Source organism: Rhinopithecus roxellana, chromosome 19 (assembly GCF_007565055.1).
Source record: "Rhinopithecus roxellana isolate Shanxi Qingling chromosome 19, ASM756505v1, whole genome shotgun sequence".
NCBI classification, from domain to species: domain Eukaryota; kingdom Metazoa; phylum Chordata; class Mammalia; order Primates; family Cercopithecidae; genus Rhinopithecus; species Rhinopithecus roxellana.
In genome coordinates, this window is record NC_044567.1 from 25155588 (window position 1) to 25178528 (window position 22941).

General features: G+C 41.4%; 1 protein-coding gene across 2 annotated transcripts in view; it reads right to left on the reverse strand.

Annotated features, from left to right (window-relative positions):
* The window catches only part of GDPD1 (glycerophosphodiester phosphodiesterase domain containing 1), a 58243-nt gene extending 37787 nt beyond the window's left edge, over nucleotides 1-20456 (reverse strand). For both annotated transcript variants that reach the window (XM_010376821.2, XM_010376820.2), the window contains exons 1-2: nucleotides 20183-20456; nucleotides 6408-6450 (exon numbers count right to left, since the gene is read on the reverse strand). In XM_010376821.2, coding sequence (XP_010375123.2) covers nucleotides 6408-6450; nucleotides 20183-20324 — 185 coding nt within the window. In that variant the 5' untranslated portion in view covers nucleotides 20325-20456. The remainder of the gene's footprint in view (nucleotides 1-6407; nucleotides 6451-20182) is intronic.
* Between the last annotated feature and the right edge of the window lie 2485 nt (nucleotides 20457-22941).

Below are 22941 nucleotides of genomic sequence, written 5' to 3' on the forward strand. Positions count from 1 at the left end.
CCCTGTAGTTCTAGTTACTTGGGATGCTGAGGCAGGAGGATTGCTTGAGCCCAGGAGTTCAAAGTTGCAGTGAGCTAGGATCATGCCACTGTACTCCAGCCTAGGAGACAAAGTGAGACCCTGTCTCTTAAAAATATAATAAAAAATTTTTTTAAAAAAACCTATTAAACTTTAGCTTACTGTAACTTCTTTATAAACTTTTAAATTTTAAAAAACTTTTTGACTCTTTCATAACACCTTAAAACACAAACATTTTACAGCTGTACAAACATATTTTCTTTCTTTATATCCTTATTATGCATGATTTTTCTATTTAACATTTTTTTAACCTTTTTTATTTTTATTTTTTTTTGAGATGGAATCTCACTCTGTCACCCAGGCTGGAGTGCAGTGAGTGCAGTGGCACGATCTCAGCTCACTGCAACCTGCGCCCCCCAGGTTCAAGCGATTCTCCTGCCTCAGCCTCCTGAGTAGCTGGGACTACAAGAGCGGTCACCACGCCAACTAATTTTTGTAATTTTTAGTAGAGATAGGGTTTCACCATATTGGACAGGCTGGCCTTGAACCCCTGACCTCGTGATTCGCCCACCTCAGCCTCCCAAAGTGCTGGGATTACAGGCATGAGGCACGGCACATGGCCAAAGTGTAAAATTAAAGGTGCAGTTGCTCAGGCCTGTAATCTCAGCATTTTGGGAGGCCAAGGGGGGGTGAATCATCTCTACAAAACCCAGTCTCTACAAAAAAATATGAAAAATTAGCTGGGCATAGAGGCATACACCTGTAGTCCCAGCTACTAGGGAGGCTGAGATGGGAGGGTAGCTTGAGCCATAGGGGGGAGGTTAAAAAAAAAAGTGTGTCCTATGCTGGCAATAAAAAAAAAAAAAAAAAAAAAAAAAACGGCCGGGCGCGGTGGCTCAAGCCTGTAATCCCAGCACTTTGGGAGGCCGAGATGGGCGGATCACGAGGTCAGAAGATCGAGACCATCCTGGCCAACACGGTGAAACCCCGTCTCTACTAAAAAACTAGCCGGGCGAGGTGGCGCGTTCCTGTAGTCCCAGCTACTCGGGAGGCTGAGGCAGGAGAATGGCGTAAACCCGGGAGGCGGAGCTTGTAGTGAGCTGAGATCCCGCCACTGCACTCCAGCCTGGGCGACAGAGCGAGACTCCGTCTCAAAAAAAAAAAAAAAAAAAAAAAAAAACTGTACATATTACCTCAGAAATCTTTCTAAGTTTGAAGTTTGTCTCTAGAAGAAATGCTGGCTATTTTTAGAAATGTTTAGGAATTATTTGAAAAATATTTCCTATGTATGTTTATTGTTATTGACAAACTAATAGATAAAAAAGTTAGAACAATAGTAAGTGTACCTAGGACAACTTGTAAATTATTCTAGTAAAATTACCCCCAATTTGATCTGTAAATAGCTAGAACACAGTGAGAAAATAAAATTTTTTAATCACTTTTGCCTTGAAAAATTTTCATGAATAACAGCATGCACCTACTTCCATTGAAATATCAGATATTTTATAACTGAATTTTTGACAAGCTGTTGACAAATAAAAAAAATATATACAAAAAAGAAGTTGGAGATGCCAAGGTTTCAACATTTCCAGAAAAAGAAATAAAAACTCTAGCTCTAAAAGAAAATGTGAAACTCCACAGAAACAATGCATAACAATTAAAATAGGCATCATGTTAAAGAATTTATTTGAATCTCATTTACTCTTCACAACACTGAGGTTGTATCACTATTCCCATTTCATAGATAGTCATATTAATTAGATATTCTAAAATATTTATCATGAGAACCAGGTCACTGATTAATTACCTTGACTGTCTGCCAACTTACACTTCTAGCTATTGCTAATACAATTTGCTTTTTTCTCCTTACCATTCCGGCTAATACCATAGGGATCACATTGTCCTACAGGTATTTCCTAAGGCGGCCTGGTTTAATAACCTAGTTTTATTAGCCCTTGAGAACCACATCTTACATACTCAAGGGTTTAGTGGCTGTGTGTGTGTGTATGTGTATAGTACAATTCCTTAGTTTTTGCTTCTATGCTTTACTATGAAGGAGGCTCTGTCTCCTCCATCAGTCTTTTGCTAATGTTCTGGTTTATTCCTGAATGTCCCATTCCATATTTCATTCAGTGAGCAACTAGTGAGTGTCTATTTCTGTCAGAGCCTGAGCTGGGCATTAAGGATTTTGAAATTAGTAAGAAAAGATTCCTGCTCCTAACAAAATAATAGAAGGCTGGGTGTGGTGGCTCATGCCTGTAATCCTAGCACTTCGGGAGGGCGAGGCAGGCAAATCATGAGGTCAGGAGATCAAGGCCATCCTGGCTAACACGGCGAAACCCTGTCTCTACTAAAAGTACAAAACATTAGACGGGCATGGTGGCATGCGCCTGTAGTCCCAGCTACTTCAGAGGCTGAGGCAGAAGAATCGCTTGAACCTGGGAGGCAGAGGTTGCAGTGAGCCAAGATCTTGCCACTGCACTCCAGCCTGGGCAATGGAGTGAGACTCCATCTCGGAAAATAAATAAATAAATAAATAAAAGAAATAATAGAAGAGCCATATTCATAACCTAAGGGAGATGGTGTTTGTGAAAGCATTTTATAAACCACATTAAAGGACATTTCATACATTGTGAAACACAATTATTTCTCTTTGTCAGTTTTAATTATTACTTTTTTTTTTGAGATGGAGTTTCACTCTTGTTGCCCAGGCTGGAGTGCAATGGTGCAATCTTGGCTCACTGCAACCTCTGCCTCCTGGGTTCAAGTGATTCTCCTGCCTCAACCTCCCGAGTAGCTCAGATTACAGGCATGCGCTACCATGCCCAGCTAATTTTGTATTTTTAGTAGAGAAGGGGTTTCTCCACTTTGTTCAGGCTGGTCTCAAACTCCTGACCTCAGGTGATCCACCTGACTCAGCCTCCCAAAGTGCTGGGATTACAGGTGTGAGCCACCATCATGACCGGCCTTTTTTTTTTTTTTTTTTTTTTGAGACAGAGTCTCACTCTGTTACCCCAGGCTGTGTCCAGCTAATTTTTAAATTTTAAGTAGAGATGAGGTTTCGCCATGTTGGCCAAGCTGGTCTTGAACTCCTCATCTTAAGTGATCCACCTGCCTTGGCCCCCCAAAGTGCTGGGATTACAGGTGTGAGCCACTGCACCCAGCTGATCCTACATTTTCCAAATAGCTCCTTCTGAATGTCTTCAAATGATAGCCCTTTTAGTCTTAATACCTTTTGATTTTCTGGTTAATTTTAATTAGGCTTCCCACACCAACTATATATATTGTCATTAATATCTCCTCATCTTCACCTCCACTTTGAAATTTATATGCTTTGTGAAATGTGTATCCAAATATGTACATAAATAAGGTCTAAGTTTTAGCTGGTCATTTTATTTTTACTATCTCTCCCTCAACTACCCATCCTATCAAGAATATACCATACTTAAGCGTAGTATGTATCTTTTCCTGAGTGTATATTACAACTCTTTAGTATTTTAATATACAGTACCTTAAAAATAGTATATTTATTTTTATTTATTTTTTGGAGACAGGGTCTGGCTCTGTCACTCAGGCTGGAGTGTAGTGGTGCCATCTCGGGTCACTGCAACCTTTACCTTCCAGGCTCAAGCCATCCTCTCCCACCTCAGCCTCTGGAGTAGCTGTGACTACAGGCTGCACCACGATGCCCGATTAATTTTTTTTGTACGTTTTCTAGAGACAGGGTTTCACCCTGTTGCCCAGGCTGGTCTTGAACTCGTGACCACCAGTGACCCACCAGCCTTGGCCTCCCAAAGTGCTGAGATTACAGATGTGAGCCACTGCGATGGGCCAAAATAGTATGTTTAAACAGTGTTTTCTTGTTATTCAATGAAACAACTATGAAAACAAAACAAAACAAAACCTTCTAAGATTCCTAACAGTTAACAGTAGAATATTTGTAATTTTTTCAAGTATAATAAAAAAAAAAAGTATGTATTCATAGCAAGGGCACTAATGTGTAACACACACACACACAAACCACCACCACTAATAACGAAAAACTCAAAAAAAGGGGTTTTATATAAATTTCTAAGTCAGTTGATAAGCAGCCTTACAAATAAATACACCTAACAAACATTAACAATAACATATGAAAGGTTGGGTGCAGTGGCTGATGCCTGTAAACCCAGCATTTTGGGAGGCCGAAGTGAGCGGATCACTTGAGGTCAGTAGTTCGAGACCAGCCTCAGCAGCATAGCAAAACCTCGTCTCTATTTAAAAAATAAATAAATACAACTAAAAACTAGCCAAGAGAGGTGGCAGGTGCCTGTAATCCCAGGTACGCGGGAAGCTGAGGCAGAGGAATCATTTGAACCCAGGAGGTAGAGATTGCAGTGAGGTGAGATCGAGCCATTGCACTCCAGCCTCCAGCAACACTCTGTCTCAAACAAACAAACAACAACAAAAGTAGCATGTGAAAGAGGTGTTCCCTTCTTCTGAAGTACTAGAAAAATCTCCAAAAAAATTTTTTTAAGTTATAGAAAGCTTCCACATGATATAGAAGGCTGTGGTACTTTTCAGTAGTTACTATTTGAACAAAACTATATAAAAACTGTTGAAGATGAAAAACATGTTGTATTTTGCAAGTAAAAACCATTTAAATTAGATATCCTTTAAATATCAAAAAAATGTTAAGAGGATCAAAATCTTCAAAGGTTAGAAAAAACTGTGATTTTTTTCAAATGCATCATCCTTTAAAATAATTTATTGTATAACCCAGTGTTTTAATTTCATAAATAATGGTGGTTGGTAAAAATTTAGCAAAAAATACAGAGAAAAACATAAAATAATGTGCCTTAAGCGTGAAGAATGCTAAAATCACTCAAAGTTATGAGTAGTTTTTTTTCTCAAGTTATATGTATCACCTACCTCATGGGCAACAAATGATATATGATAGTGTGTGTATATGTTGTAGAATTTGTACACATAAAATTATATATCTATATTTAGTTATGGCTAGCTAGCCAGATATGTAATCTAAGTAGAGAAAATAAATAAAGTATTTAAATTAAAATAGTCCATTTCATGGTCTGTGATAGGAGGAAAAATTTTACTTTTTTTTAAAGACAGAGTCTCACTCTATTGCCCAGGCTGGAGTGCAGCAGTGCAATCTTGGCTCAGTGCAACCTCTGCCTCTCGGATTCAAGCAATTCTCATGCCCCAGACTCCTGAGTAGCTGGGATTACAGGAATGCACCACCATGCCCAGCTAATTTTTGTATTTTTAGTAGAGACAGGGTTTCACCATGTTGGCCAGGCTGATCTCGAACTCCGGACTTCAGGTGATTCACCTGCCTCGCCTTGGCCTCCCCAAGTGTTGAGATTACAGGTGTGAGCCACCATGCCCAGCCAAAATTTTACATTTTTGTAAGAGGCTTTTGAGATCATAAACAAAAGGCATCATAGTATAGAACAGGAAGAGTAAGAGATGACAAATACAAGGAAGATAGGATTTAGGTGAAACTAGAATGTGAAAAAACAATAGCTTTATATCTAATAATAATAAGAAAAATAATCTCTAAGGTGTCTTTGAATGGCAAGAAGCAGAACAAAAAGTGAAGTCAAATTCTCCAAATTTCTTAGTCCCAATTATATACATTAAAATGGCTCCAAAATTATATAAGAAAATATTTATCTTACTAAATATGGATCTTACTAATTATGGATAGGTAATGTCTTGCGTTGGGTTTAACTTTTCACATTCTATGCTTTATTTTTCAGGGAAAACAGTGCTCTCACGATTACCACAGACTGATGATAATCATTGACTAAGACAAAGAACGAGGTATTAATTAGTTTTCATTCCTGTTTCTCCTGCTGCTTTTCTGTGAGTTGCTCTAAAAGACACTTATATGAAATAATTTATAAATAGGAATTTTAAAAATGTATTTTATTTGGTAAAAAAGATCAACACTCATGAGGCTTCCAAGAAGAAACCAGATTGCAGGTTCAGTTCTGTACAAAAATTACTGGGTACAAAGACACATAATCCTATTCATAAATAGCAGCCACTGTAACAGTTGTTTCATTTTCTCTTTCTCTCCAAGACTAATTAGCATTATACACAGAACATTCCTTGTTACAAATGTCTTATTTCAGCTTTGTAACTATAGTATCTTTTGATTACCCTAAACTCCCATCTGCTTTTTCAGTAATACAGAAGCCAAACACTCTTTGCAACACTTCTGACCAACTAATTAAAAAAATTTTTTTTTAACAAAATAGAAACAACTATCACAAACTGATGCTACACTTACACTATCCTCACTTTGGGAATCATCATCACTTTAAAGAAAGCCTGCAAACTGTAAAAGAAAAGAGTACTTTTTACCTTTTTTACATACTTACTGCTGAAAGGCTGCCATTGTATTCTCCAGATTTTCTCCAGCACCTGTGAAAATTTGAACTTTACTTATTTGGAATATTTTAATTTTCCTGAAGTTACTTTTAATAAGATACACCTAATGAATCCTGACTTTTTTTCTTTTTTTTGAGACAGAGTCTTGCTCTGTCACCCAGACTGGATGCAGCGGCACCATCTCAGCTCATTGCAAGCTCCGCCTCCCGGGTTCACGCCATTCTCTTGCCTCAGCCTCCCAAACAGCTGGGACTACAGGCGCCCACTACCACACCTGGCTAATTTTTTTTGTATTTTTAGTGAAGACGGGGTTTCACCGTGTTAACCAGGATGGTCTCAATCTCCTGACCTTGTGATCCGCCCGTCTCGGCCTCCCAAAGCGTACAAGTGTTTTAAAGAGTGTAATGGTACAGGTTCAGTATTCCTTATCCAAAATGCTTGGGCCCGGAAGTGTTTTGGATTTCTGACTTCTTCAGATTTTGGAATATTTGCATATATGTAAAATGAGAGATTTTGGGGATAGGACTCAAGTCTAAACAAAATTTATTTAGTTTTCATATACTCCTCATACAGATAGCTTGAAAGTAATTTTACACAATATTTTAAAAAATTTTATGCATGAAACAAAGTTTGTGTACACTGAACCATCAGAAAGCAAAGGAGCCACTCTCTTAGTCATTCATGAGCACAATCTGTGGTTGTTTGGCATCACCATCATTCTTGACTGAATTTATAGGCTACCAATAAGCATTTTCTTACACTTATTCATACATAAGTATGTAACAGTAAAAAATATGAAATACCACTAATGCAATGAAAAAATAGTATGTTCAGGGTAACTAAGTAACATAGTAGCATCATCAGAATACCTATATCAGTTGTTAAAAATAGCAACAAAAAAGGCAGGTGTTCAGTCTCCACCTGTCTCATTGTTTTGTTTTGTTTTTTTCTGGAGACAGATCATCACTCTGTTGCTCAGGCTGAAGTGTAGTGGCATGATCTGGGCTCACTGCAACCTCCACCTCAAAGGTTCAAGTGATTCTTGTGCCCCAGCCTCCTAAGTAGCTGGGATTACAAGTGTGTGCCACCACGCCTGGCTAATTTTTATACTTTTAGTAGAGATGGGGTTTTGCCATGATGGCCAGGCTGGTCTTGAACTCCTGGCCTCAAGTAATCCGCCCACCTCGGCCTCCCAAAGTGCTGGGATTATGGGTGTGAGCCACTACATCCAGTCTCACTGTGTTTTGATTAAAAAATTACCATACACTGTATTTTTTTTTTCAAGTGAGAAGAAACATCAGAAGCAGTTGAAGAACCAGGAAGTGGGTCCTCTAGGGGTGAGGGGCATTCTGCTAGATGGCTTTTTAAAATGTTTTCTGCAGAGTCATGTGCCTTACTAACAAGTTTTTGTCTTAAAAGTCTCTCTTTCATTTTATAAACGAACATGATTTCTTGTCCTGTTATGAATGCACCCTACTCTAGCCCTTCAATAAGCTCATCATGTATTTTCATCATGTTGTCTATGGGCACTTTTTCTGCCATGTTAACATCATCTTCATTGTTATAATGTCTATTATCATGATAACTTTGATTCAGAACCATTTCGGCTATTTCATCATTGGTCAATTAATGAACAACTAGAACCTCATGATCAATGTTAAAAACTTCTTCGATATCCACTTCTTTCAGTTTACTGACAAATTCTGAAGGCAATTTTTTGTATATGTAAAGAGGTCAGACGTCATTTTTTTCCCACTTTGTCGACATATGGAATCCTTAAAAGTCACCAACTTGTTCATTATCATCACTAAACATAGTCAAAGGCCAGAGTTGTGCCAGGCATGCACAAATTTGTCTTTATTCACTGATTTCCAAGCACTGGCAACAGTATACAAGACATCCTTCATGCTAAACTCCTTTTGAAAACTTTCTGGCAGGACATGGTGGCTCATGCCTATAATCCTAGCACTTTGGGAGGCTGAGGTAGAAAGATCGCTTGAGCCCAGGAGTTTGAGACCAGCCCGGGCAACACAGCAAAAATAATTTTAAATAATTTTATGCATGAAACAAAGTTTGTGTACCCTGAACCATAAGAAAGCAAAGGAGTCACTATGTTAGTCATCCATGGGGACAATTTGCAGTTGTCTTAATTTTAAATAAAAAAACTTAAAAAAGAAAAAATTTCACACCCACACCTCTGTTCATTACTGCTAGCACAAGAAAATGTTTTTATATTTACTCTCATTGATCCAAGCATAGCCTGGTCACATGGAATTAATAAAGTCATGTTTAGGGGAAAGTACATGGCATAAACATTATATTTGATGAGAATGTCAGCTGGTGGATTAGCAGAACAGTTGTCAAGGAGTAACAAAATCTTGCAGTAGTCATCCAGTCCAACTTCCCAGCAGTGAGCATGAGCCGCTGGTACAAAATGTTTGTGAAACCAATCAGAAAAGATGTCCCTGGTGATCTGTGCATGCCTTTTTGGTAGCATAACGGACTGGTAAGAAATTCACTCCTTGAAGACAGTGAGGAAGGAAGCTTTTGCCTAACACAGCAAGTTTACACTTATGCATGCCTGCTGCATCAGCATATCCTAACACAGTTATTCTGTCATTGGCATCCTTAATTTGCATCTCATCAGCAACAGTCAGTGTCTTTCTGGAGCAATAATCCAAAAGAGTGTTGTTTCATCAGGATTACATACTTGTTCTTGTGTCAGATTTTCAACAGCAATGACCCTGGCAAACTTGTCAATAAATTTCTTTGCTGCTTCATGACCCGCAGATGCTAATCACCATTACTCTTTAAAAATGTAATGCCATGTCTTCTCTTAAATTTCCTGGGCCGGGCATGGTGGCTCATACCTGTAATCCCAGCACTTTGGCAGACTAAGGCAGGCGGATCACCTGAGGTTGGGAGTTCAAGACCAGTCTGACGAACATGGAGAAACCCCGTCTCTACTAAAAATACAAAATTAGCCGGGCATGGTGGCGCATGCCTGTAATCCCAGCTACTCAGGAGGCTGAGGCAGGAGAATCGCTTGAACCCGGGAGGTGGAGGTTGCAGTGTGCCAAGATCGTGCCATTGCACTCCAGCCTGGGCAACAAGAGTGAAACTCCGTCTAAAAAAAAAAAAAATCCTGCAACTGGCCTGTTCAATATTCACAGTTCCCGTCTTTTTAACTTCATCGCTTGAGATCTTCATTTTATCTTTATGCAGTTTTTTCTATTTTTAATTAACTTCTGTTCATCACTTCCACTTTATATATACTACTTCTGCTATATATAAAACTTCAACAGTTTATCCTTCTTTTTCTTCAGGTCATATATAGTGATCATTCTAATACCATATTCCTCTGTAAGGTATTTCATACTTATACCACTATTCAGTTTCTGTAACACCTTGACCTTCTGTGCTATAGATAAACATAAATGTTACTTCTTTTTCTTATCACTATAACCCATAGGGGTATCTGTGGGCCTTTTTGATATTTTCAACATCTTTATACCAAAGAGCAGAGAATAATCAAGCAAGCAAACAAACAATAACACACACTGAACAATGCATATAGGTCTTGGCACCATGTAGGGCATCGTGGGGAATCTGCTGTTGGTGTGACCAGTCAGAACATGTGCCATTTTATTACCCTTTGTGGGCATGCTTGCATAAGGAAATCTGGGCATACTCAGAAAATATATATTGTAACTGAAGGGAGCTGGAAGGGTCTTTTTTCCCTTGGGGGTGCTGAATAAGCTGTGTGTTGTTTCCTTTTGTTTTGACTGCAACCTGTCACATGAGGTCAGGTGTGGAATTCGTTATATATATATTTTTCTTTTTAAAAACTTTATGGCGGCCGGGCGCGGTGGCTCAAGCCTGTAATCCCAGCACTTTGGGAGGCCGAGACGGGCGGATCACGAGGTCAGGAGATCGAGACCATCCTGGCTAACACGGTGAAACCCCGTCTCTACTAAAAATACAAAAAAAAAAAAACTAGCCGGGCGAGGTGGCGGGTGCCTGTAGTCCCAGCTACTCGGGAGGCTGAGGCAGGAGAATGGCGTAAACCTGGGAGGCGGAGCTTGCAGTGAGCTGAGATCCGGCCACTGCACTCCAGCCTGGGCGACAGAGTGAGGCTCCGTCTCAAAAAAAAAAAAAAAAACTTTATGGCTAGGTGTGGTGGCTCATGCCTGTAATCGCAGCACTTTGGGAGGCCGAGGTGGGCAGATAACCTGAGGTCAGGAGTTCGAGACCAACCTCGCCAATATGATGAAATCCCCATTTCTACTAAAAATGCAGAAATTAGGCCAGGCACGGTGGCTCACGCCTGTAATTCCAGCACTTTGGGAGGCTGAGGCAGGCGGATCACCTGGGGTCAGGAGTTCAAGACCAGTCTGGCCAACATGGGGAAACCTCATCTCTACTAAAAATACCAAAATTGCCAGGCGCGGTGGCTCAAGCCTGTAATCCCAGCACTTTGGGAGGCCGAGACAGGCGGATCACGAGGTCAGGAGATCGCGACCATCCTGGCTAACACGGTGAAACCCCGTCTCTACTAAAAAAGACAAAAAAACTAGCAGGGCGTGGTGGCGGGCGCCTGTAGTCCCAGCTACTCGGGAGGCTGAGGCAGGAGAATGGCGTAAACCCGGGAGGCGGAGCTTGCAGTGAGCTGAGATCCGGCCACTGCACTCCAGCCTGGGTGACAGAGCGAGACTCCGTCTAAAAAAAAAAAAAAAAAATACAAAAATTAGCCGGGTATGGTGGCGGGTGCCTGTAATTCCAGCTACTCGGGAGGTTGAGGCAGGGAGAATGGCTTGAACTGGGGAGGCAGAGGTTGCAGTGAGCCGAGATTGAGCCATTGCACTCCAGCCTGGGTGACAGAGCGAGACTCTGTGTCAAAAAAAAAAAAAAAAAAAAAAAAAAAAAAAAAAAAAAATGTAGCCAGGCGTGATGGCGGGTATCTGTAATCTCAGTTACTCAGGAGGCTGAGGCAGGAGAATCGCTTGAACCCAGGAGGTAGAGTTTGCAGTGAGCTGAGATTGCACCACTGCACTCCAGCCTGGGCAACAGAGCGAGACTCTGTCTCAAAATAGTAATAATAATAATAATGGTGATTTGAGGAAAAAAAATATTTTTTTCCTCAAATTATTTTTTACCAGGAATTTTCTACTTGTGGAGTTATGTCTGTGCTCAAAAAGTTTCAGATTTTGGAGCATTTCAGGTTTTCAGATTAGGGAAGCTTAACCTGTATTTTGAATTTTTTTTTTTTTTTTTTTTTTTTTGAGACGGAGTCTCGCTCTCGCCCGGGCTGGAGTGCAGTGGCCGGATCTCAGCTCACTGCAAGCTCTGCCTCCCGGGTTTACGCCATTCTCCTGCCTCAGCCTGCCGAGTAGCTGGGAATACAGGTGCCCGCCACCTCGCCCGGCTAGTTTTTTGTATTTTTCAGTAGAGACGGGGTTTCACGGTGTTAGCCAGGATGGTCTCAATCTCCTGACCTTGTGATCCGCCCGTCTCGGCCTCCCAAAGTGCTGGGATTACAGGCTTGAGCCATCGTGCCTGGCCGTTTTGAATTTTTTTTTAGTTGCAACAGTAGAAATCAAAAATTAAAACACAGCCACAGCAACCCAGGAGGGTTCGAACAGAACCTAAACTGATTTTTTTTTTTTTCCCCTGAGACAGGATCTCACACTGTCACCCAGGCTGGAGTTCAGTGGCATGATCAGAGCTCACTGTAGCCTCAAACTCCTAGCTCAAGCAATCCTCTGGTCTCAGCCTCCCAAGTAGCTAGGACTACAGGCACATGCCACCACGCTCAGTTAATTTTCTTTTTAGAGACAGGGTCTTACTATGTTGCCCAGGCTGGTCTCAAACTCCTGGACTCAAGCAATCCTCCTGCTTCAGTTTCGCAGTGCTGGGATTACAGGCATAAGCCACTGTGCCTGGCTGGCCTAACCATGATTTTTAAGCTATAATATCTGCTTATTTGTCAAAGGAAAGACAGAAGAGTATTTGGTACACATACATCTCCTCAGACAGAGTTAAACAGTCTCTCCTCTGTATCCCTGTAGTCTCTTATGCATAGCTCTACTAAGGCATTTATCATATTATGGCATAAATTATTTACCTGTTTCTCTCCTCCCATTCCCATGAATTGCTTAAAAGAAGTGATTGTCTTTTAATCACCTTGACTGAAGGCAGTATAGTGTAGTGGTTAAGGGTGAGACGCTGGAGTTTTAGGATGCTTGGTCTCCAATCTGTTTAATAATTGTGTGACCTCAGGAAAACTACCTAAGAAACTTTCATAGAATTGGTATAATCAAATGAGTTAATATTTAAACTGCTGTATGTTATCAATTTTTTTTTTTTTTTGAGATGGAGTCTTTCTCTGTCGCCCAGGCTGAAGTGCAGTGGCGCAATCTCGGCTCACTGCAACCTCCGCCTCCTAGGTTCAAGCAATTCTCCTGCCTCTGCCTCCTGAGTAGCTGAAACTACAGGTGTGCGCCACCACACCAGGCTAATTCTTTTGTATTTTTAGTAGAGACAGGGTTTCACTGTGTAGGCCAGGCTGGTCTCAAACTCCTGAGCTCAAGTAATCCTCCTGCCTCGGCCTCCGAAAGTGCTGTGATTACAGGCGTGAGCCAATATGCCCAGCCATTCAATTCTAAAATGATAGCTTTTCATTTTTTAACATCTCTGAAGTTAAGATGTATTTTACAATTAATGCTGTACAATGAACAGTTTAATTGGCAAGTTTTTCTCTTTTTTTAATCAACTTTTATAGGGGTCTCTTTCTTAACAGTATGTAAAAATTGTGTACTTTATAACCAATGGCGTTAGATTCAATGAAATACTATAGTAAACATTCCATGAAAGTAAAGGATTATTGCTATTATTAGTATTATTATTACTATTGCTATTATCATAGTAACTGGTAAAGAATAGGTACTTGGTAAATGTCCATTAACTGTAATAATAAATAACATTGTAATTTTTTAAAAAGGACATAGATTTTCATGTGAACATATTGAATTATAAAAAATTGTCTAATAGTATATACTATGTAAAAAGAGTTAACTAACTTTATGCATGCTACCCAAAATTTTTTTTTTTTTTTTTTAGATGGAGTCTTGCTCTGTTGCTCAGGCTGGAGTGCAGTGGCACAATCTCATCTCACTGCAACCTCCACTTCCCAGGTTCAAGTGATTCTCCTGCCTCAGCCTCCCAAGTAGCCAGGACTATAAGCACATGCCACCATGCCCAGATAATTTTTGAATTGTTAGTAGAGACGGGGTTTCGACACATTGGCCAGGCTGGTCTCAAACTCCTGACCTCAGGTGATCCTCGGCCTCCCAAAGTGCTGGGATTACAGGTGTGTGCCACCATCCCCAGCCTAAAATGTTTTAAAACTAGAACATTTTAGTATTACCAAATAATTTATGAAATATACAGAAAAATACTTTGGAAATAAATTTCCATACACTTTGGAAAAACAGCCAATTTCTTCTTAATAGAAAGAGACAATTCAATAAACTCTCAATAAAAAGAGGGTTTAAAGTACTGCTAAGGTTGGGCACGGTGGTTCATGCCTGTAATCCCAACACTTTGGGAGGCCGAGGTGGGTGGATCACCTGAGGTCAGGAGTTCAAGACCAGCCTGGCCAACATGGGGAAACCCCATCTCTAGTAAAAATACAAAAAAAAAAAAAAAAAAAAAAAAAAAAAAATTAGCCAGGTATGGTGGCAGATGCCTGTAATACCAGCTACTCAGGAGGCTGAGACAGAGAATCGATTGAACCCAGGCAGTGGAAGTTGCAGTGAGCTGAGGTCACGCCACAGCACTCCAGCCTGGGCAACAAGATCAAAACTCCGTCACACACACACACACACACACACACAAAAAGGTACTGCTCAAAGTACCTAAAGGACTTAAGTATTAGCATTAAAATGTTTTATATACAATACCATCTGAACATATTTATATTAAATGCTTCTTCTTTTATATTGTTAGATTGTATTTTTATGATGACCTAATTAATAATCAACAGAAATACAAGGTATGCAGAAACAAATATATTAGCTTTAATATGCTAAAATTTTATCACTTTAGCAGAGGGAAGATACCCATGTAAAAAAAAAAAACTACTGGTTTGATTTTAGGTTCACTTGGTTACCAGAGTTGATGCATGATAGAAAACAGATGCAGTAAATGTGAAGGTTATAGGTTTTTTCTTAAGTCCCCTTTCAAGGTTAGATGACCCTTTATTGGATGAGGCTAGTTGGCCCTTGTTTTGACCAAAAACTACGGAAATACATTATATTCAGATAATATTCAAAAACAAAGTACCATAGAATATTTCTAAAAAGACAAGAGTGCTAAAGGGGTTACCAGTAAGTTAAGTTAAACTACTGACTACTTGTACCAAAAAGCAAAGAAATTAAAAGAACACAAAAGCCAGCTTGAAGGACCTTTCACTGGACAAATCTGGGACAGTGCTAGCATCAAAATAATGATAGTGAGCAGATTTTTAAGTCATTGAATAAGAAATTCTGAATCCAGGCTGGGCATGGTGGCTCATGCCTGTAATCCCAGCACTTTGAGAGGCTGAGGCTGGTGGATCATCTGAGGTCAGAAGTTCCAGACCAGCCTGGCCAACATGGTGAAACCCCATCTCTACTAAAAGTACAAAAATTAGCCGGGCATAGTGGTAGGTACCTGTAGTCTCAGCTACTTGGGAGGTAGAGGCAGGAGAATCGCTTGAACCCTAGAGGTAGAAGTTGCTGTGAGCTGAGATCACACCACTGCACTCCAGCCTGGGAGACAAAGCAAGACTTCATCTCAAAAAATTAAAATAAAATAAAATAAAATAAATTCTGAATCCATTTTAATAAATGGATTGACAATTTGTTAAGGAGTTGGGTATTTGTGTAGTTAGTTTTAAAGTATCTCCCTCCAAAAATTGGCCGAGAACAGTGGCTCATGCCTGTAATCCCAGCACTTTGGGAGGCTGCGGTGGGTGGCCTCTTATTAATTATGAGCCTTTTCTCTTATTAATTATAAAGAGAAAAAGTAACCTCACAGTGGAAAAGCTTGGCAGACACCACCACCTCATCAAGTGATTAAAGTCAATTTCATTAGTTCCTTCAGGCTAATTTCTGCATCCTTTTAACTACCGTGCTTTGAAAACAGGCCAGGTGTGGTGGCTCATGCCTGTAATCCTAGCTCTGTGGGAGGTAAGGCAGGCTAATTGCCTGAGCTCAGGAGATCGATACTAGCCTGGGCAACATGGCAAAACCCCATCTCTACTAAAAATACAAAAAAGAAAAAAAAAAAAATTAGCTGGGTGTGGTGCCACCACCTGTAATCCCAGCTATTCAGGAGGCTGAGGCACGAGGATTGCTTGAACCTGGGAGGCGGAGGTTGCAGTGAGCCGAGATCATACCATTGGACTCTAACCTGGGCAACACAGCAAGACTCTGTCTCCAAAAAAAAAAAAGAAAGAAAGAAAATAATAAGGCCGGGCGCGGTGGCTCAAGCCTGTAATCCCAGCACTTTGGGAGGCCGAGATGGGCGGATCACGAGGTCAGGAGATCGAAACCATCCTGGCTAACACAGTGAAACCCCGTCTCTACTAAAAAATACAAAAAACTAGCCGGGCGACGTGGCGGCGCCTGTAGTCCCAGCTACCCGGGAGGCTGAGACAGGAGAATGGTGTGAACCCGGGAGGCGGAGCTTGCAGTGAGCTGAGATCCGGCCATAGCACTCCAGCCTGGGTGACAGAGCGAGACTCCGTCTCAAAAAAAAAAAAAAAAAAAAAAAAGAAAATAATAAACACATTGTATGTTAAAATAACATTTTTATGAAAAGTAACTGTTTTTCAAAATAAAATGCACGAAAAGAGTGGTATTGTTTTATATTTTTGCAAATCTCTTTAATATTTGGCTTAATAGAAAGCAGCAAGATTCTCATATCTGCTTCATATATACCCATTGTCACACAGATATGTATTTGGAAATGAAAGAGTCTTCTTTGATATGGCATCGAAATTCACTAAGTGGTAATTTGTTTGTTTGCTTTAGAGACAGGGTTTTGCTGTCCCCCAGGCTGAAGTTCAGTGGCTATTCACAGGCACGATCATAGCAACAACCTAAAATTCCTGGGCTCAAGTGATCCTCCTGCCTCAGCCTCTCAAATAGCCGAGACTACAGGTAGGCACCACCACACCCAGCTCAACAAGTGGTAGTTTCTTAAAAGTTAATTGCAATGTGGAATCTGAACCATATGAGTAATCACTTCATACTCTATTATGTGAAAATCCGTTGGCCCATCTTGAACTTTGAATGATCTTTCACCCATGCATGATTTTATAATAGCATGCACAGGTCATTTGGAAACTATTGATTCACTGAATCATACTGGTCTTCTAAATGTTGACACAGTATGCAATATTTTAAAAATCACATTTGTTAACATCCAAGTTCATTAGGAAAATCTTTCAGAATTAAATGATGTCAAGCTCATCATGATGGCAGTGATTGCATCACTGCACTCTAGCCTGGGTGACAGAGTGAGAACTTGTCTCAAAAAAAAAAAAAAAAAAGCGGGGGGAGAGAGAAAGACCCGTCTGTCCATCTGTAATTCAACCCCTTGGAGTGCCCTGACAGTCTCACACTGTCGCTTGGGCTGGAGTGCAATGGCGTGATCTCGGCTCACTGCAACCTCTGCCTCCCAGGTTCAAGTGATTCTCCTGCCTCAATCTCTTGAATAGCTGGGATTACAGGCATGTGTTTTTGCAGTAGACCAATTCAGGTGCATATACTTTATACACATAACATGATTAATGTTTCAATGGTCATATATCTAATTTACAAGAAATATCACTGTTTCCTTACTTATGGGGAAAAATAAGTAAATATCAGGTATTTGCTGTTATGGCAATAGAGAATAAGCCCAAATACTAGTAATTTGCACAGAGAGACCAGTGATTGCTATTATCCGTGTCCAAGACAAAAATTAAAGGCAATCACGGGAGTGACTCCTTCCTAGTTACATTGTCTCTTATTTGCCAGAGAGGTAGATCTTGAATTACAAAGTGTTTTATCTCCTCTATCACTCTGGATTCAACTGTAGTATTGAGTGTACATATTCAACAAAAGCGTATGAAGCACTGACATGGGAACTTACTACAGTGCTTGTAGGACCATTATATAGGTAAAACAGATTTTGAGTCTGCAGATATTTAATAAGATTATCACAAAAAGTTCCATTACATCTTTAAATATATAAATACTGATACCACATTTACAAATAATGAATGGACATTTTTATATAAGAGGTAATATTGAAATGACCTAATATCTAGGAAGAAAATAGTTTAAAAGTATCTTCAACAGTAAACAAAAATTTGAGATCTAGCTTATCCTGGATTTTATACTTGCTGTGATGAACTAGCACAGTTTTAATGCCTATGGAGTGTTGGGTTTTTTCACCTGCAGAGTGTTACAAAATTTCAAAGATGTGACCCGTATTTCTTCTAAAATAAAATTTTGATCATTCACAATGACAGTTTAGAGAGCTTTTAAGGATCTGGTTTTGTTTTGCTTTGGAGTTTTTAGTAAGCATACATTTTGCAAATCAGTAAACACAACACACAAAAAAGTAATGTGTACTGCCTATCCCCAGAATAGAACTACTATCATTGAAAATTGCTTCTGGCCGAGCGCGGTGTCTCACACCTGTAATCCCAGCACTTTGGGTGGCCAAGGCGGGTGGATTACCTGAGGTCAGGAGTTTGATACCAGCCTGGCCAACATGGTGAAACCTCATCTTTATTCAAAATACAAAAAAATAGCTGTGCGTGGTGGCAGGAGCCTGTAATCACAGCTACTCAGGAGGCTGAGGCAGGAGAATCGCTTGAACCTAGGAGGTGGAGGCTGCAGTGAGCCAAGATGGTGCCACTGCACTGCAGACTGGGCGACAACTCTGTCTTTTCTTTTTTTTTTAAAAAAAAAAAAAAAAAAAAAAGGCCCAGCACGGTGGCTCACGCCTGTAATCCCAGCACTTTGGGAGGCCGAGGCGGGCGGATCACGAGATAAGGAGATGGAGACCATCCTAGCTAACACGGTGAAACCCCGTCTCTACTAAAAACAAAAAAAAATTAGCTGGGAGTGGTGGCGGGCGGGCGCCTGTAGTCCCAGCTACTCAGGAGGCTGAGGCAGGAGAATGGCGTGAACCCGGGAGGAGGAGCTTGCAGTGAGCCGAGATCATGCCACTGTACTCCAGCCTGGGCGACAAAGCGAGACTCCGTCTCAAAAAAAAAAAAAAAGAAAGAAAAGAAAAGAAAAGAAAAGAAAATTGCTTCTGTGACGACAACTTGAATACTAAAAGTTGGTCCCTGGTTCCAATGGTTGAAGGCACTTTAATAGTTAAATGTCATCATACAGTTTAACCAGGTAGCTATTAAAACAGATAACCCAAATAAACAATAACACGGCATTTGGCTGACCACCCTTTAAAACCTCTGAGGCTTTTCATGAGTGGGAAGGCTAGAATACTACTGAAGTCACTCATTAGACTAACAAAATTATATAGAAGAATGATAATGTATTTCCATATTTATATTTCAAAACCTTATTCCTTGGCCAATACTTGTTAGTAAAGTGATTATGGTACTAAACCAAGTTTTAGACTGTAAACTCCTAGAAATTATCATTTCAAGTGTGTATTAAATTTCAAGCAAATTTTAAACCAGTTTAAGATTCACCCTTAAAGAACAGTTAAAATTGATTGAAAATAATCCAGTTTCACCGCACTTTATACATCATACCTGAAATGCAATGAAGACACATTATTATACAATAATGAAGAAGCAAAGATTTGGCCTCTTATCTGGGAAATCAGAGGGTGGACTACCTGGGCTCCTTTTAGCAAAACACTTTTTCAAAAGAAACTTATTTTTGTTTTCTTTAAACAATACTGTCCTGTCCTAAACGAAATCATTTCTAGTCTTTTGAAAATCCACGTGTCTTTGCGTGTTTATTTATTTATTTTTAAATTTTTTATTTTTTGTAGTGCTAAAAAAAAAAAAAAAAAAAAAAAAAGACGCAAGGTTTCCAGCCCTGGGGACCAGGACGCTCTAGCTCCTGTCTCAGTTCAGCCCTGGCTCTAATTGTGACCTTGGGAAATGTCCCTGGCTCGGAGGACTCGGTTTCCCTCTCTTCTCAATTATGAGTGCTCGGAACGTGGGGATGGGACGGGCCCCCAGGACCGCAGACAAGGGGCTACAGCTTGTCCAGTTTCACGCAAATCCCCAGCCCTCCTCGACGCCTCGGCTCTTCCCATCCACTCAGCCACTGGCTCGCTTGGAGCAGTGTGTTCCCGGTGCCCCCCGCGGGGTACCCTCGGTTCTACACGGCGCTCCCCTTTTGTGTCTTGCTGCTAGGAAGGGACCTTGCGATCATCCTTCCATCCGCCGAGAAACGCTCCACCTACCCTTCATTCTCGACCGGGTCTTTCCCGTTTCAGAGAACCCCTCACATTGCTGCCCTCGAGAGACCCCCGCCGTGGATCTGACTGGGAATCCCTCTCCTTCCCTCGTCTCAGGAGACCTTCCCTTCACACAGCCTTCACCTCCGGAGGAGCCCTCAATTCACACAACCCCATTCTTTCTCAAAGTTTCAGGGATTGGCACCCGGCTGCCTTTTGCGGAGCCGCAAAGGACCCTCAGCCTCCCCCACCTCCGCCATCGGGCTCTGGGGACCCCTCTCACCTCCGCGGTGAGAGATGTGTTTACTGAGGAATCGCTGCTTCTTTCTCTGGTGCAGCAAGGTCGGGTATTTAAGCAACAAGAATGAGGTCACCAAGTACCCTCCTAGCGTAGACAGAAGGTAAAAAGCCGCAGTGGACGACATCTCAGTCACCGTGTGGGAAGTCTCCCACCTCCGGGCCCTCTGAACTCCGCTGCGGCAGTAGCAACGACGGCGGCGGCGGCGGCGGCTGCTCGAGGTCTGCTCGCCCCCAGCCGGTGCCAGTGGTGCAGCGCACTTGTCAGTGCCGGCCTAGTGCGCATGTGCAGCTGGACCCCAGCGCCCCAGCAACAAAGGGGCTCCGACGCGCAGGCGCGCTCCGGCTCTCGAGTAGGAGCCTGCAGAGATCCTGGAGTGAGCGTTTGTCACCTAGCTCTGTGGACCAACCTGCATGAAGAGAAAGCTTGCAAACCTGCCAGTGTGTTGGCCATCACTCAAGCAGAAAAGACTATTCACGGATAGCCTTTCCTAATTGGAAAATCCACATCAAAAAGGAAAGATTCCAGGGCGCATCTTAGCCCCTACTCTAGGAAATGCAAATAATTTTTACCTGTGGAGGCAATAAAGCTTGCTAAAAACTGAATAAACTCATCCATTTATCTAGCCTAGAGAGAATTTCCCCTATGGTCACATATACTAGAAAAGGTACCGGTTTACCAGTCAACTATCTGAGAGACCGACCCCTCTCCTCTCATTTCATTGTGAAAGTGCAATCCTCATTCTTTGTACACAATAGGCACTGTAGAAGTATTTGCTGGCTTACACATCCGTATAAAACAAGGAAACTTTGTCAAGATTATAAAGTATTACCTAAAAGTCCTAGAAAGACAGATAACTACGTTCCAGAAGGCCCTACTAGTTTTCCTTTCATCAAACAAATTACAAACTGCTAACACACGAAGAGCCACACTTCAATGCAAAAGAAATAAATCATCCAGGACTGAGGGAGAAATTTTACGAAGACCATATCTCCCACAGGACTAGAAAAGCAGAGTGAGTATTTAAAATCCTGTGATTCAGTTGGGCGCGGTGGTTCACGCCTGTAATCCCAGCACTTAGGGAGGCTGGGAAGGGTGGATCGCTTGAGCCCGGGAGTTCGAGACCAGCCTGGGCAACATGGCGAAACCCCATCTCTACGAAAAGTAAAACAAAAATAAGACCGGCGTGGTGGCGTGCACCTGTAGTCACGCTACTCGGGAGGCTGAAGTGGGAGTATTGCTTGAGCCTGGAAAATCGAGGCTGCAGTGAGCTATGACTGCACCACTGCACCCCAGCCTGGGCAACAGAGCAAGACCCTATCTCAACTATAAAAAGAAAATTAGAAGAAAACAGGGGGTGGCCGGGCACGGTGGCTCAAGCCTGTAATCCCAGTACTTTGGGAGGCTGAGGTGGGCAGATCATTTGAAGTCAGGGGTTGAAGACGAGCCTGGCCAACATGGCGAAACCCCATCTCTACTAAAAATACAAAAATTTGCCAGGGATGGTGGCACCCACCTGTAGTGCCAGCTACTCGGGAGGCTGAGGCAGGAGAATCTCTTGGACCCGGGAGGCAGATGTTGCAGTGAGCGGAGATTGTACCACCGCACTCCAGCCTGGGCGACAGAGCAAGACTCCGTCTCAAAAAAAAAAAAAAAAAAGAAAATCCTTTAGTCGAGGTTGAAGTGAGCCTTGATGGTGCCACTGCACTCCAGTCTGGGCAACAGAGCAACATTTGAGGAAACTCACAGATTAAAAAATTGTGTCTTCTGTTTAGGGTTGTTAAACTATTTCCTGTAGATCAACTGAGGCACATAGTTCTATTTTTCAAAATATCACCTGACGGCAATGGAAGGGTCTAGAATAAACCACTGTGGCATAAAAATTATTTTGAGGCTGGGCATGGTGGCTCATGCCTGTAGTCCCAGCACTTTGGGAGGCCGAGACAGGCAGATCACCTGAGGTCGGGAGTTCGAGACCAGCCTGGCCAACGTGGTGAAACCCCGTATCTACTAAAAATACAAAAATAACCCAGGCATAGTTGTGCATGCCTGTAGTCCCAGCTACTAGGGAGGCTGAGGCAGGAGAATGGCTTGAACCTGGGAGGTGGAGCTTACAGTGAGCAGAGACCATGCCACTGCACTCCAGCCTGGGCGGCAGAGCAAGACTCCGTCTCTAAAAAAAAAAATTAAAAAGAAAAAAAGAAAATATATATATATATATCTCTGAGCTGAAGGCATTTAAATTCCTGGAATCCCTTATTTGCCTAAAATCAAAGGCTCCCAAAAGAACTTAACTGTCATAAATCTCCTCCCTGGGAACTACTCTAATCTTGTCAGAGATGAGAGAGAGACATTGTCACAAAAGTATGATATCACATGAGTATTCTCCTAAGGACACATTTATGTTTTCAAAAAATCATTTCTTTTCCAAAACGTGCTTTCTCCCCAGCTTCTAAGAAGTCATTTGTTCTTCTGGAAGTACCTCTACCCCTTCCCACCCAGTAAATTTTAGATGATACATAAATCTCACATTCTAACTGCTTTTTTTTTTTTTTTTTGGTCTCTTTGAGACCACAGAGTCTCACTCTGTGGCCCAGGCTGGAGTTCAGCGGCGACATCTTGGTTCACTGCAACCTCTGCCTCCCTGGGGTTCAAGTGATTCTCCTGCTTTATATATATATATAAATATAAATATAAAATATATATATATAATATATATTTAAATATATATATATATATTTTTG